The sequence below is a fragment of the Sycon ciliatum genome, chromosome 1, assembly GCF_964019385.1.
Source record: "Sycon ciliatum chromosome 1, ocSycCili1.1, whole genome shotgun sequence".
Lineage (NCBI taxonomy): Eukaryota > Metazoa > Porifera > Calcarea > Leucosolenida > Sycettidae > Sycon > Sycon ciliatum.
The window spans coordinates 87,632,227-87,645,873 of record NC_088643.1 but is presented as its reverse complement, the minus strand read 5'-3'; the positions used below and the strand labels follow the sequence as shown (position 1 = coordinate 87,645,873).

General features: G+C 46.4%; 1 protein-coding gene across 1 annotated transcript; it reads right to left on the bottom strand.

Annotated features, from left to right (window-relative positions):
* Nucleotides 1-11,043: 11,043 nt before the first annotated feature.
* On the bottom strand, nucleotides 11,044-13,549 carry LOC135806176 (laminin subunit alpha-5-like). Its single transcript, XM_065320330.1, has one exon. It carries the CDS (start codon nucleotides 13,000-13,002, stop codon nucleotides 11,611-11,613), a length of 1,392 nt encoding a protein of 463 aa, XP_065176402.1. The 5' UTR covers nucleotides 13,003-13,549; the 3' UTR covers nucleotides 11,044-11,610.
* Nucleotides 13,550-13,647: the final 98 nt, after the last annotated feature.

The window sequence follows — 13,647 nt, the reverse complement described above, 5'->3', positions numbered from 1 at the left end:
AGATTTGCACAACAGACAACTACACTATGTCTGCAGAGACGTAAAGCTGAGCTCGTCGTTGCACAACTACACTATGTCTGCAGAGACGTAAAGCTGAGCTCGTCGTTGCACAACTACACTATGTCTGCAGAGACGTAAAGCTGAGCTCGTCGTTGCACAACTACACTATGTCTGCAGAGACGTAAAGCTGAGCTCGTCGTTGCACAACTACACTATGTCTGCAGAGACGTAAAGCTGAGCTCGTCGTTGCACAACTACACTATGTATGCAGAGACGTAAAGCTGAGCTCGTCGTTGCACAACTACACTATGTCTGCAGAGACGTAAAGCTGAGCTCGTCGTTGCACAACTACACTATGTATGCAGAGACGTAAAGCTGAGCTCGTCGTTGCACAACTACACTATGTCTGCAGAGACGTAAAGCTGAGCTCGTCGTTGCACAACTACACTATGTATGCAGAGACGTAAAGCTGAGCTCGTCGTTGCACAACTACACTATGTCTGCAGAGACGTAAAGCTGAGCTCGTCGTTGCACAACTACACTATGTATGCAGAGACGTAAAGCTGAGCTCGTCGTTGCACAACTACACTTTGTCTGCAGAGACGTAAAGCTGAGCTCGTCGTTGGCGACTGTCGGACATAAACATAAACAGTCATGAAGCATTGGACATACTCACATAGCGGCGACATGAGTAGATTATAGATGCTAGTAGTACAGTAGATCTACGTATCGCCTACTAGGTTGACGGATAGTAATGTAGCGGCTATGGTAATGTAGCGGCTATGGTAATGAAGCGGCTATACTAGTAATGTAGCGGCTAGCTATAGTGATCAACTAACGTTACTTCTCAAATTCATTTTCATTTGCCATAACTATAGTATACACAGTTACCGCGTATTGTAATAATCGTCTATAATCGTCTATAGTAATATACCGCCTACAGTTATCAAATTCGATTTTCAAAAGAAATCCGAATGACATGATTGTACTACCTTATTTTTGCAACGGCAAAAGTAATTGATGTGAAATCAAAACGGCAAAAGTAATTGATGTGAAATCAAGTGGTGTCAGAAGCGAACAGGAAGTTACTTCTTTGTGAACAGTTTGCTCAGTGTTGTTTCGTGAGTCAGTCTACCTGTAGTACTAGTTGTCCAAAATACCTCCATTGTGAGGATATGCTGACGTTGTGTGTCAGGAGCCTTGGCTGCATAGGCATGATAGGGTGCATTTCTCAAGGACTAAGTAGGAGTTACCCGTACCTAGGACGTAGACTACGCTGCAACCAACTATGCAGTGTGCATGTATACGGCGCGTTGTGTCTTTTGATATCCCACTCGCATACCCTACTCATTTTCCGATGTTTGTGTTTTTCATGCCATTCAATGAAAATGCAGTCGATAGTCAGTACTAGAGGGTTCATAAAGGCACATTTGTCTGGGGTGAAGCTGTAATTAGTGGTCTACAACTGAGCACGGGTCCGTGATTACACCCATTGCCATGCCCACTAGGGTGCAAAGGACAGACCACCTTCACCTGCTGTTTTCGACAGTACAACTGTCATTTAGGACAGCCGTGACATGTATCCGCATTGTGCATGTGTGCAGAGTCTGCAGATGTATCATTATCAATAATTGTTATTTCATCTTCTCAAAAAAATTAGGAAATATCTTTGCCGATTTAGGACTCGGATGGAGAGCCAAGGATTAAAATGAAAAGAGAGACACTACTACTACTTGTAAGGCCAAAAGTTTACAAGTTATACAAAGTATCCTGCTTGTTAGTGCTGAACAAACACTTCCGATGATGGATATCTTGTAAATTTTTGAGCCTCTCTTTCAGAACTTCGGAAAAAGGACCAAGGAACTACAAGTTACACTATAATGTCCACTATCACCACCAGTTACTATTTTAAAGTGATCAGCTCATGCGATAACATTGTTCCTTGGCTCTCCACCCGAGTCCATTCTTGCCTCTCTTTCAGTAAATTTTTAATCCTTGGCTCTCCATCCGAGTTTAATCTGCAGGCCTGATGAGCGGTCAGCATCTATACCGCGAAATGTACGTTGTGTGACACTACTACTTGTAAGGCTGTGTTTACGTGAGAATTTTCAACCCGGCTCGAGTTCAGCCCGGGTTGAAAGTCTGTACGATGGAAAAATAGGTGGGTGTTAACATAAGGACACGGTTGACCCAGGTCAAATACTGATATGCCGCCAAAAGTCCACTTCTAGAGTCCTGTATGGTCACATGAATACTTCCGTGCGGAATTTTCCTGCGCAGTGCTAGTGCTAGTGCTGTTCAAAGCTGGCGCCAAATACGCACAGAAGTACGTTAGTACGATTTCTCGATTTCAACCCGGGGCAAAATTTCCACCCGGGTCAAGCGCAATGCGTCATGTAAACGCGCCAGGCAATCTGTGTTAATGGCGGGTTGAAACTTGACCCGGGTCGAACTCAACTCTGGTTGAAATGCCTCATATATAAACACAGCCTATAAAGACTTTAAAGTATGTAACTTGTAAGTACACGTACTTCAAGTAGTGTCACATGATGTACGTTTCGCCATATAGACAAGTCTTGTCATTGCCGTTTGTTAGTCCACCGCAAGTTCCATTCTACATTATAGCAATAAAAACTGCTTTATGGCAGTTTTCTAAAAAAGGTTATTGTGTTCTAGTCCATGGACCCCGTCTAAAAAGTAAGAAATTAACGAAATGTGATAGCTGAAAATTAAAATTTCACACAAAACCTCACAATAATCACAACACTTGAAATGCTGCTTTCAACACTAAACTTGTACTGCACCAACAATTGCCAACATGCATGCATAGGAAAGAGGATCACGAGGGGAAAATGTCTTCTGCATGTAGCTTTTCATTCTGTGTGTGATTATTGTGAGGTTTTGTGTGAAATTTTAATTTTCAGCTATCACATTTCGTTAATTTCTTACTTTTTAGACGGGGTCCATGGACTAGAACACAATAACCTTTTTTAGAAAACTGCCATAAAGCAGTTTTTATTGCTATAATTTCTTTTGTTTTTTCTGTCACCATGTACCAATCAATGGAATGCCCTATATCAATATGTAAATGATGGCCTTCACATCATATCAATACCATATTATACGCATTGATGTGCAAGCCTTTTCTTGCAGAAAATGGCACTAGCATAATGCATGTTCTTCTGCGGGGAAACATGTGAGCAGTGGTGGTGATACTTTTTTATACGGAGGCCATTCTGTGCATGTTGCTGTTGCAGAATTTCATGAAATTGTCTTGCCTTTCAGATTTCTCCACCCTCAATCAGATTTATTTGAGAAATGTAGCCACGCGCCAGGTGCGTGTCGCAGATGTTTTTGTTGATTCTGTGTTTATAATGATTTATAGTCATGGGTTATCGTGATGAGGTCATCCAGCATCATATTGAAACTGAAATCGTAATCCTGTCGATACAACTGTTGGAAGTAGTTAAATGACTTCAAACTGTTAGTCCACGATTGTCTAAAACAACACAGCAAAGGAGGAACAATAAACATGTATTAAAATGTAAACGAATACATTGCTGAGTCCAAAACCTCGTTCCAACAACTACACTGATCCTGAGGAGAAAAGGGGCAAGGCTATGGTTGGAGGTACTGAGAGATAAACAAGGCACTCCACAATAATAAAGTCTTACACATCTTTTGGTGAGTATGAATGATATCTAGTCCTCTTTAGGACCTCTTTAGGACGAACACCAAGGGAACGATGGTATTTATTCTGTGAGCTTAACCTATTTTATAACCAGAGAACACAATTATATCTCCAATAGACATACGAATAGATTTCTTCTACAGCGAAAGATTCTTAGCCACACCGACTCATTGACTCGTCTCGTATGAAACAATTGAGTCACTAGAGAGATTCTGCAAAACGAAATGCGTACAAACTTTCGCTCTACATCATGAAGTGCGAAACTTGCAGGGAACGCGAAATGAACTGTCGTAGGAAATTTCGTGAGATCGGGTCATGGCGTACGTGCACTTGGCCCGCGCAAACTACGAAAATGTGCAGAACGCAAAGTTCGTGCAAAAATTCGCACACACTTTCGCAAGGACTGTCGCGAAACTTCGTTCGAATTTTCGTTTTGCAGAACCTCTCTACTGAACCTTTCTTTAGCAACATGACGGCAACTGAAACAGCAACAGAGAAAGTACGATCCATGTACTCCACATTCTTACAGGTACTACAAACAGATTGCAGATCGCAATTCTTGCTTTGGCGGCACGAAACTTTATTTGGGGCAGTGCAATCTCGGCGGTACTCACAAATCAAACAGCCCAGACTTGAGTAAACAAATCCAATCATACAAGTTCGAGATTTTCACGAGACTGCACCCATTGGCTTGTTTCGTATGAAACAAACAAGTTACTGAACCTCTCCACAATAGAGATTTCCCCTGATATGCGAATTTATTTTGCAAACTCGGTCAATTGGTACTTGAACCTTTCCCTCCAGATTGGGAACTGCCAACGATAGTATGCCACTGACCAGTGCCTTACTTGTAACGTACCAATGTGCAATGAATATGAGTATTTCGACAACACACCTAACATAAGCCTTACCGTCAAGAAGGTGAACTCGCGTTCTTCGCACACTGTAGACAAGGGCAAGGAGATAAAAATGGATCTAAATCCGAATAAAATCAGCACACGTTTCCGTAAATGAAAGGTGAACATAAGCAAATGAATCGAAGGAAACCGGTCAACTTAGAGATCACCTGTCATCGAGTATTCCGTAAAAGGCGGCCTCGCAGCTCGGCAGCAGAAGAGCAAAATTTAGAAAAGAGATCCTGTCAACTTTTCCATTATTAATTTCCGCCCTAAAATCAGCACACTTTTCCTGAATGAAAGAGTCAACACAAGCAGAATCAAAGGCAACTGGTCAACTCACCTGTCATTGAGTAATATTCCGCGAAAGGAGGTCTCAGCAGCGCCGAAACGAAATAAGCCAGGCCAGGAGACGAAATATCCGAAACAGTTCATGCAAGAAGCAGTTCCAAAGAAGGAAGTAAAGTTCCTCGCGCATGCACATCCGAACACGGATCCGCGGACTGCATGCACTGAACACAATGTCTGCCGTGCACGTGTGCACAGCACACGGCTACCACGCGTTGGTAGATCTAATACCGAGCACCTTACGTAGAGACTTACGTAGCCTAAGTGAAATACCGAGCACCTTACGTAGAAACTTACGTAGCATAGCGATGTCGTTTTTTCTGCCATGTGAACACAATAATAGAAAAGCTGACAGGATCGCTTTTCTAAATGTAGTTTAGTACGAAGAGATAGTGCTGTCCGGTCTGTCTTGTTTCGTGTTTGCGTAACTTCCCCTCTTTGATTATCTCTGATAAAATGAGCCTCCCAAGTTCAAGTGGGTGGTCGTCGTTTCGCATTCTCGAAGTGAGCCGTGGTCATCCCAGTGTTCCGTGGTCCTTCGTCCACATCTTGTCATAGCTAACAGTCTTAGTTCGCTGTCATGTTTAGTTACCGTATTTCCCCGTAAGTTACTACGTACTAACTTTCGAACTTAGCAGCCACATGAATACTAACTTTCGGGGGTGGTACTATCTTTCGGGGAGTACTTTTTATCGGGGGTAAATGACACGCAGTGGGAAGGCCTGCGCAACTCTAGTGTCCGTGCATATGATGTATGTACTGTACGGTGTCTGTACATGTAGGACGGGTACGAACTTACTATCTTTCAGGGGGGGGGGGGGGGGGAGGGACTGTCTTTCGGGGTGATAACCTCGGCAGTGGAAAGTGTGTTTTTTATAGGGGGTACTAAGTCATAGGGGAGAACTAACTTACGGGGAAATACGGTAGCTTGTTTTCAACCTGAGTGTGCTCACCTGCCCCTTTCTTGCATTATTTCATAGCTTAGAACCTTCCAAGTTCAGGGCTCACAGCCGGCATGCCAAATCACGAAAAGCGTGGACTGCTCGCGTGAACCGCGCGTGCTGCGGCCTCGGCGGCTCAGTTCCCGTTCTCACGCGATCGGCGTCTTTTCGACTTTTCCTATTTCCTCTTGCACTTTCCCCTTGCGCTGGCGTTCGCATCGTCCGAGCCTTGGGACTCGGAGTTTTCGATGGCATCAAAGAACCGTACAGCTTATGGATTGTTGGAGCTCGACTATCCGAAATCCCGAAAGAGATCGTCAAACTCTGGTCGTTTCGGAACCCCTGCGAAGAAGGTCAAAACACCTAACACTAGCAGTAGTACACGTACATGTAGTGAGGAGCCTCAGGCTCTCGATGTGCCGCAGCAGCTAAGTCCTCTGATACCGTGCGAAGAGGAAGTCATCCCTGTCGTGTCGGCGTCATGTCCTCAGTCAGATATACTTGCTGGAAGTATCTCCATTTCAGAGGATGCTCAGGTACCAACAAAATCTCAGCCAAACACCGTCGCTAAAGTAAATAATTAATAGATTGTAAATAAAATGGAACAAACATATTTTGTCACTGTGCGTTTCCTTTTTTGCCCACATTCACTAGGAGGCAGCACAAAGTCAAACTGTAAGTGATGACGCTGGATGTGGAGAAAAACCCACCATACAAAGTAATGCACTCAGTCCACCATCAGACATGGCCGACACGAGGTCATCGGCAGATTTGCAGAACGAACTAGAGCAGCTTAAAGCAAGAAATAGTACCATGCAGAATCTGCTTTTATCGGCTGAGCAGAAATTAGAAAGGCAGAAGGAAAGAATCAAGAAACAAGCCAATGCTCTTCGCGGTGCCAGAAGTGCAGCAACGAAACACAAAAGGGAACGCCATGAAATAGAGAAGAGAATACCAGACACAAAACCAATTTGCATACGGTCGAGCTTGATGGACGGTACTACTACGAGCACACACACGCCAGACTTCATGGCACAGGCACGGTTTATGAAAATGGCATGCTTGCTAAGCAACCAGAAGATGGCACAAGCATTGTCACTGTCACATGTATTGCTAACAGGAAAAGAGCCAACGGCAAACTTGGGTACCTCAGTCTCTCCATCGACAATTGCTGATTGGAATGTCTTGCTAGCAGAAGTTGACAAAGCGCTGCTCCAAGAGAAACTGGCCTCTAATGTTTACGACACGCACGTCTTTGCTGACGACAGCAACAAACGCGGTGAGGAGCGCCATATGGTTGGCATCCACACGTGGTGCGATAAATTGCAGAGCCCAATTGCTTATGTCCTGGCAAACACAATCGTAGCATCAGGGAGTGGCCAAGACCAGGCACAGGTCGACCACCACATTGTGCATGATGTTTACAAAGTTCAAACCATTTCAGCGGTCATTGGAGACAATGCATCAACCCAATCAGGAGCAAAGAAAGGACAAGCTGTTGAGCTTGGCCGCATGTTCGGCAACACCACAGTGTTCGTGGGATGCTATCCCCACATACTGAACATTGCCTTGCGGAATGGCATGAGTGAAGGGCTGGGACAACGCGGAACCATGATGGAGTTCAACCTCTTCCAGCTTCACTACAAGGTCGGTTACATTCACCACCAGAAACCCACCTACTACAAGGCCTTGTACGTTAGTGAGCACATCCTGCCGAAGCCACCTCCACTGCCGCAAGAATTCGTAGAAACGAGGTGGAGCTACATCCACGCCAGCCTGAAATGGTGGGCGAAGTATGGCACGGCATGTGTGAAGCTGGGGAAGAAGATGCTGGAGAGGTTGCCGGTCAGTGAAACTCACTATTCCATATGGAGCAACATCGTTGAGATGGCAGCCAATGACCGGCTTGCGGCGCAACGGACGATGCTCCTGGAGTTGCTGGATCGCCTGATAATGCCCGGACTGGAGAAGTGTCAAATCGGTGATACCGAGTTGAACTTCAGCTCCGGGTATTTGGCAAGGATGTGGCCAAGGCAAGTCACTGCTGACATCAACATGGCACAGCTGATGCTGGAATACCCAGCCTTTGCACTGCCACTGACGGAGAATTCCAAGGCAGCGCTGAACGATGGTGACCAGGAAATATTCTCCTGCACACACAAGGCAATGTTCACGGCAGTGAAGGATGCGCTCGTGAAGCATGGCTGTCGGTGGCACCATTTCCCTCTCCTGTTCGCTTCTGGAGCAGACACAGAAACACGGCATCTGTTCTGGCGGGCGGTCTTACGTGTGCTCGGAAATCCAATTTCGAACATCCACACCTTCACACACGGTGCAATGCCATCTGTAGCGGCATCCCAGACACCGCAGTATGCCACATCCCTGTACAGTAATCTGGTTAACGCTGCACTGAAGCTGAAGTCCGTGGAGCATCTTGTTGCGGCCTGCTGCAAGGAGGGAATCTTGGACCGCCAGCAGTATCTTCTTGGCAGCACAAGCCAACGGTGGTTCCAGGAGTTTGAGCTGTTGGCGCTAGTTGCGGGAGAGGCAGCCGAAATGCAGTTGTGGATGCAGCGTTGGCCCATTCCCGATGCAATGGCAACTGAGATCCGAGCACTGGCGGACTGCAGCTCTGGTACTGTGCCTACAAGCACCTCCGAGCCTCACCTTTGGCAGTGGCACAAGCAGCATGTCTTCGCCATTCCGGTGAATAATGTCATCGCAGAACGCCAGTTCAATGTTGCGGATATCTACGTCCATCCGAACGAGTCCGAAGCGTCGAAGCAGGCCACACATCTGTTTGTAGAGAATGTGCTTCACTCCACAGCAGATCGACTCCAGCTCTACAAGAATCTCTCCGCAGGTGCTCGTACCACAACGCGAGTTACCAAAGCGTCCATGAAGCACGTCAGAAAGCAAATGCTGGAATACTCAAGCACCATCACGGCAGAGCGTCTTCAGCAAGCCAGAGAGACTTTGAGGAAAACAGTATCCAGCGACCACTCTGGTAGAGCTCTGACAGCACCTGAGACCTACAGGAACGCCCTGGAGCGCCACAAGCCTCGACAAGACCACGAGCAGAGAATGATCGCCCTGGAGAAGAAGGGCAAGTGCCACTCCGTCCGCCATGATCCTGGCCGAAAGAAATCTGCACAGGCCAACGCTGCTGAGAGGAGCTTCCCTGCCTTATCCGAGGAATGACTCCCTGGCCTGCTGGAAGGTGAGTACAGCGAATCATTTTGTTGTTGTTCTTGTTGCTGCTGTTTTGGTCAAGACATAATTATATTTTTGAATTTTTGGTGCTGCTTTTGCACTTTTGGCGTTCTGCGCCCTGAGTGGCACTCACTCAAAAATGTCCACTACATCTCATTCTTGGCGGATTTTGATCATCTATGGCTTATTTTTTTCAGCGTGGAATTCTCCAGACATTTACCGATCACTTTTCCGATTGCTGAGCCGAAATCGAAGCCAAAACGACCAGACTTTGGCTAATCCGTGCCGGAAAACTGAAGGGAAAATGGTGAAACGCTGCGGTAGATCACTGAGTTTGGGGGTTTTGAATCAGCACAGCGAATACCAGCTTCGTGGACATCAGGGCCGATGTAGTGGACTGGATCAAAGATTTGAGAATGGAGGAGAATAGAGGCCTGTGATTGGTCACTTGTCATCACGTGACAATCGCGCAAAGCCGTGCGCGACTCCACGCTTTTGTATTGGACTGTGAGCCCTGAAGTTGGAAGGCTGTCGGTTTGCGCATTCCAGACGTGATACAGCTAAGCATCAGGTCGTTGAATGTCAGTATCACATGATCATCAGTCAGTGTTGTGCTAATTGTTGCACGTTCTGACTCACCGGTATCCTGCCTATAATTGTTAGTGTTGGACAAACAACGGATAACTTGTATACCGTTGGTTCTCTCTTTTTAAATATGTTTTGCTTTTTCATTAGCTGTTGCACCACAGGGATGTCATCCTTTTGATGTTTGTGATTGCCCATACCGGGTCAGGGATCCTAGTGAGTTCCTTACCCTGCACCCGGGAGTAATATACACTGGGCTTGTATGACTCTCAGTCTCTGCTCAGCACAGTTATAGCAGTTCTTCATGTGGCTGGGCCTCCACTGAAGTGGATCACAGTACAGTACAGGTACTAGCTGCTTGCTTTTGGAAGCCATAGCCGCGGCAAGCCTCGCTCAAAAGTATTAGAATAGGATTTGGAGCCAACGTGTTGAGTGTGCGGTCGCAGCAGGGAGCCATACGAGTCATACCCAAACCATGCTGGTTTGGCCAACCAGATGTGGGTACAACTCCTTGGGTTTTAATACAACGGCATGTGAAGAAACTCAACAGGTGTCACAGTTTACGAGTCCAGTAACACCTGTCTAAAACGACCGCTCATGGGACTGGTAGAAAAATGGTCACATTGGCCAGGTGGTCCTCTTAGTCTTATTAAAGTTTTGTATGTCACTTGACTGCAATCACTTCGTGTACATGTGATTGATCATTCAGAGAAGCTATTTTCATTATTCTATTGATTTGGAGAGACTCCCATGATAGATATCCATTTACCTCTGGAGAATCCGTAACATGATAAGCGATACAATGCGAAGTACCTCACACTGCACACACCTTGCTATTTGAAGTGTGTAAAGAGCATAGGTGCGGGTCCCTGCATCAATGGTCATGATCAAGCAGTGATGAGCACGGCCGCCAACAAAGTTTCATGTGCACCTACAATTGTAGAGCTGTGATGCTACCTTCTGTACACTTCCTGCACTGGTGTGTACAGTGAATTGTGCACAGGCAGGGTATAATGACTGTGATCTCGGGCAGGTGGTCACCGTATCCAGGTTATTTTGACTGGGGCGATCATTTCATCATGTGTAGCCAGCTTTCAAAGGTCCAAACCAGGGCTCCCTGCTCCAAACAGACCAATTTGTCCAAAGGGCCTATGACTATGGGTACCCATACTAGCTGGTTGATACCAGCACCCACACCCACCCAGCACAGCACGCACTCATAACGTTACTCGCACATGTATGCCTGGACATATGCGCAGTCCGGGGCAAGTAGTTACTATTGGGATGAGTGCGTGGACCATTGGGACCCTTCTTGGTACGGGAGTTGCCGTACCTGGCCTTACAAACAACTCAATAGCCGTCAGCACTGTTCAAGATGCATTCAAGTTAGCATCAAGATGTGAAGCAGTGTGTATACTGTACTGTATACAAACCACAGCTAGCTCTAATCAAGTGATACAGATTTTGTTCACGGACAAACGAAAGAATGAGATAGAAAAGTGAGAAAGTCGTCACCTAGACAACTATGGACTGCCGAAGAGCAGAATCAGAACAGAAAGGGAGCAGATAACTTAACAGAAACATAAAGGGTAACAAGTACTCGTCTCAATCTAAGTAAAAAGAAAAAAAAGAAGAACCCTATAGCACAGCCTGGTGGTGCATACAATCTAAATACTAGGACCTTTAAAATTTGCCAAATAACTAGGAACTAAACAAAGTATGTCAGAAACTACTGGCGTGAACATATCACACGGCCAGACAACTATAGTCACCTGTTCCTCACGACTAGTGCACGCAAAAGAGATTCCGGATCAATCGTCATCTTGATGGCCCACAGTGAAAAAAGACCACCACCAGCACCACGTACCACCAGCTGCAGTGCACTGTTCACAATACGACAGCAACGGATGGCAAGAAGTGCACAGATCTACTATAACTATAAGCCCTCATAGGTCGGCTCCTGCCGGTACAGGAGTGACTGCTCATCTCGCTCCTGTCGATGAAGTTTTCGGCGCATGCGATAGAAAAGAACAGTACTAATGCCAACAACCAATATGACAGCTGTCACAACAATTCCTGTCAGCACGCTGCTCATACTGCACCCGGTTTTGCCAGAATTCAGCACCATCAAAGTTCCGCAGTAGTGCGGCTCGACACTATTGGCTGGACAGTAGGAGTCGGGTGGGCATGCTACTGGCTCTACTGTACCACTGTGTGGGCAGTAAAAGGAAACACGGCAGTCCAAGCATTCCGACTTGCCATGGAAGGGCTGAAATTGTCCTGCCGGACATTGTTGACAGGATGCTTTCTGAGGCCCATCCTGATACGAGCCAGGTGGGCAGAGTTTGCACTTTGTGCAGCCTAGAAAGCAGTACGACCCTGGGTAGCATGCATCACAGCGACTTCCTTGAACGGGATACATCCCAGCTGGGCACATTACGCATGCTGTGTGGTCCGTATTGCTAATATCGGGAGGCGGGCACTTTGAACAGTTGCTACACCCGGATTTTGGACAAACTTGAGCGTTCGGGCAAACGTCGCATGCTGACTGGCCTGGCTTGGGGGAAAACATGCCCGGTAAACACTTCTTGCACAATGCACTTCCCTTCTCCAAAGCGAAATGCCCGGGCACGCAACGCCGACATGACACCTGACCAGATTCATCTTGAAATGTGCCCACGGGGCACTGTACACAGTGCGTTTGATTAGTTGCATTCTGAAATGAGCCCAGTTCACACAGTGAGCAGGAAGCCTTGCCTGTTAGGTTTTGAAACATTCCAGTTGGACATGTTCTACATGCCGTTTGGCCAGTTTCATTTTGAAACATGCCAGCGGAACAATTGGCACAGCCAGTGTGATTGCTGGCGTTCTGGTATGTGCCCTCCGGGCAGATCAAGCACACATCTTGCCCCTTCTCACCCTGCACCATGCCCGGTGCACACGCCATGCAGGATTCCTGACCAGTGTCATTCTGAAATGTGCCTTCCTCACAGGGCCTACACTGGGCCTGGCCGCTTTCATTCTGATACATACCAAGCGGGCATGGGATACACGCGGTCTGCTCCGTGCCGTTCTGATAAGTGGCAAGAGGACAAGGCATACAGGAGGGCTGGTTCGTAGCATTCTGATACATGCCAGCATGACATGGCTTACACACAGTACAGTTGTCAGGGCTCACGCAGTAGGATCCAGGTTCACAGCCCGGCTGCCCTACAAAGTCAATACTGTCAGCCACACTCATGCTAGGGAAGGCTAGTAGTAGCAGCTGAGTGAGCAGTAACATGCCCACACATTCCAAGAGGCAGATACGTCTAAAAGGTGTCTTCATCGTAGCTAGCTCGGCAAAGATCAGAAAAACCAACTCATTCCAACAGGATCATCCAAACGAAGACTCAGAAAAGAGAAGCATTCACGGCTTGCAGATACTATTCGCTGTTATAATACGATCCTGAAAGGGCGATGGTCTGTTGACAGGTCCGGCCGGAGAAACAATATTGTTCTTCAACAGGACACTAGTCCAGTCACCAGATCGAGAAGGTAGAATAAGTTGCAGCAAAACACCTTTAGCGTCTACCGCTGTATAACAGAACAAAGACTCTTCAGCCAGCTCTTCAACAAAGAAAAGGAAGTACAGTACTCTTTGTATTCGTAACACAGTGCAAGCACACAACTGCTATGACCAGATACAGATGACAGCTCGGCTTCCTAAAACGCATGAAGAAGAGGAGCCTGATTTCGTTTGACTTCTAACAACTGTACTACCACTGTATACTCATAGTGAGTGCACAGAGTTCAGCGTCCTGCTTGAGCTAGCTGTCACCAGAAAGACAGACTCAGTCAATACAATACTTTAATCACTAGCTTTCAAGGAACATTTCCACTTATCTTCACGACTTAGTCATGTTACTTGTTGTTGTTCAGGAATCTTTTGTCCTTTTTTTCATTGTGTCAACGTCATGATCATCATTACGTA

Excerpts from the sequence above, each read along its gene's own strand:
- LOC135806176 (XM_065320330.1), bottom strand. The coding sequence starts at position 13,002 with ATGAAGACACCTTTTAGACGTATCTGCCTCTTGGAATGTGTGGGCATG.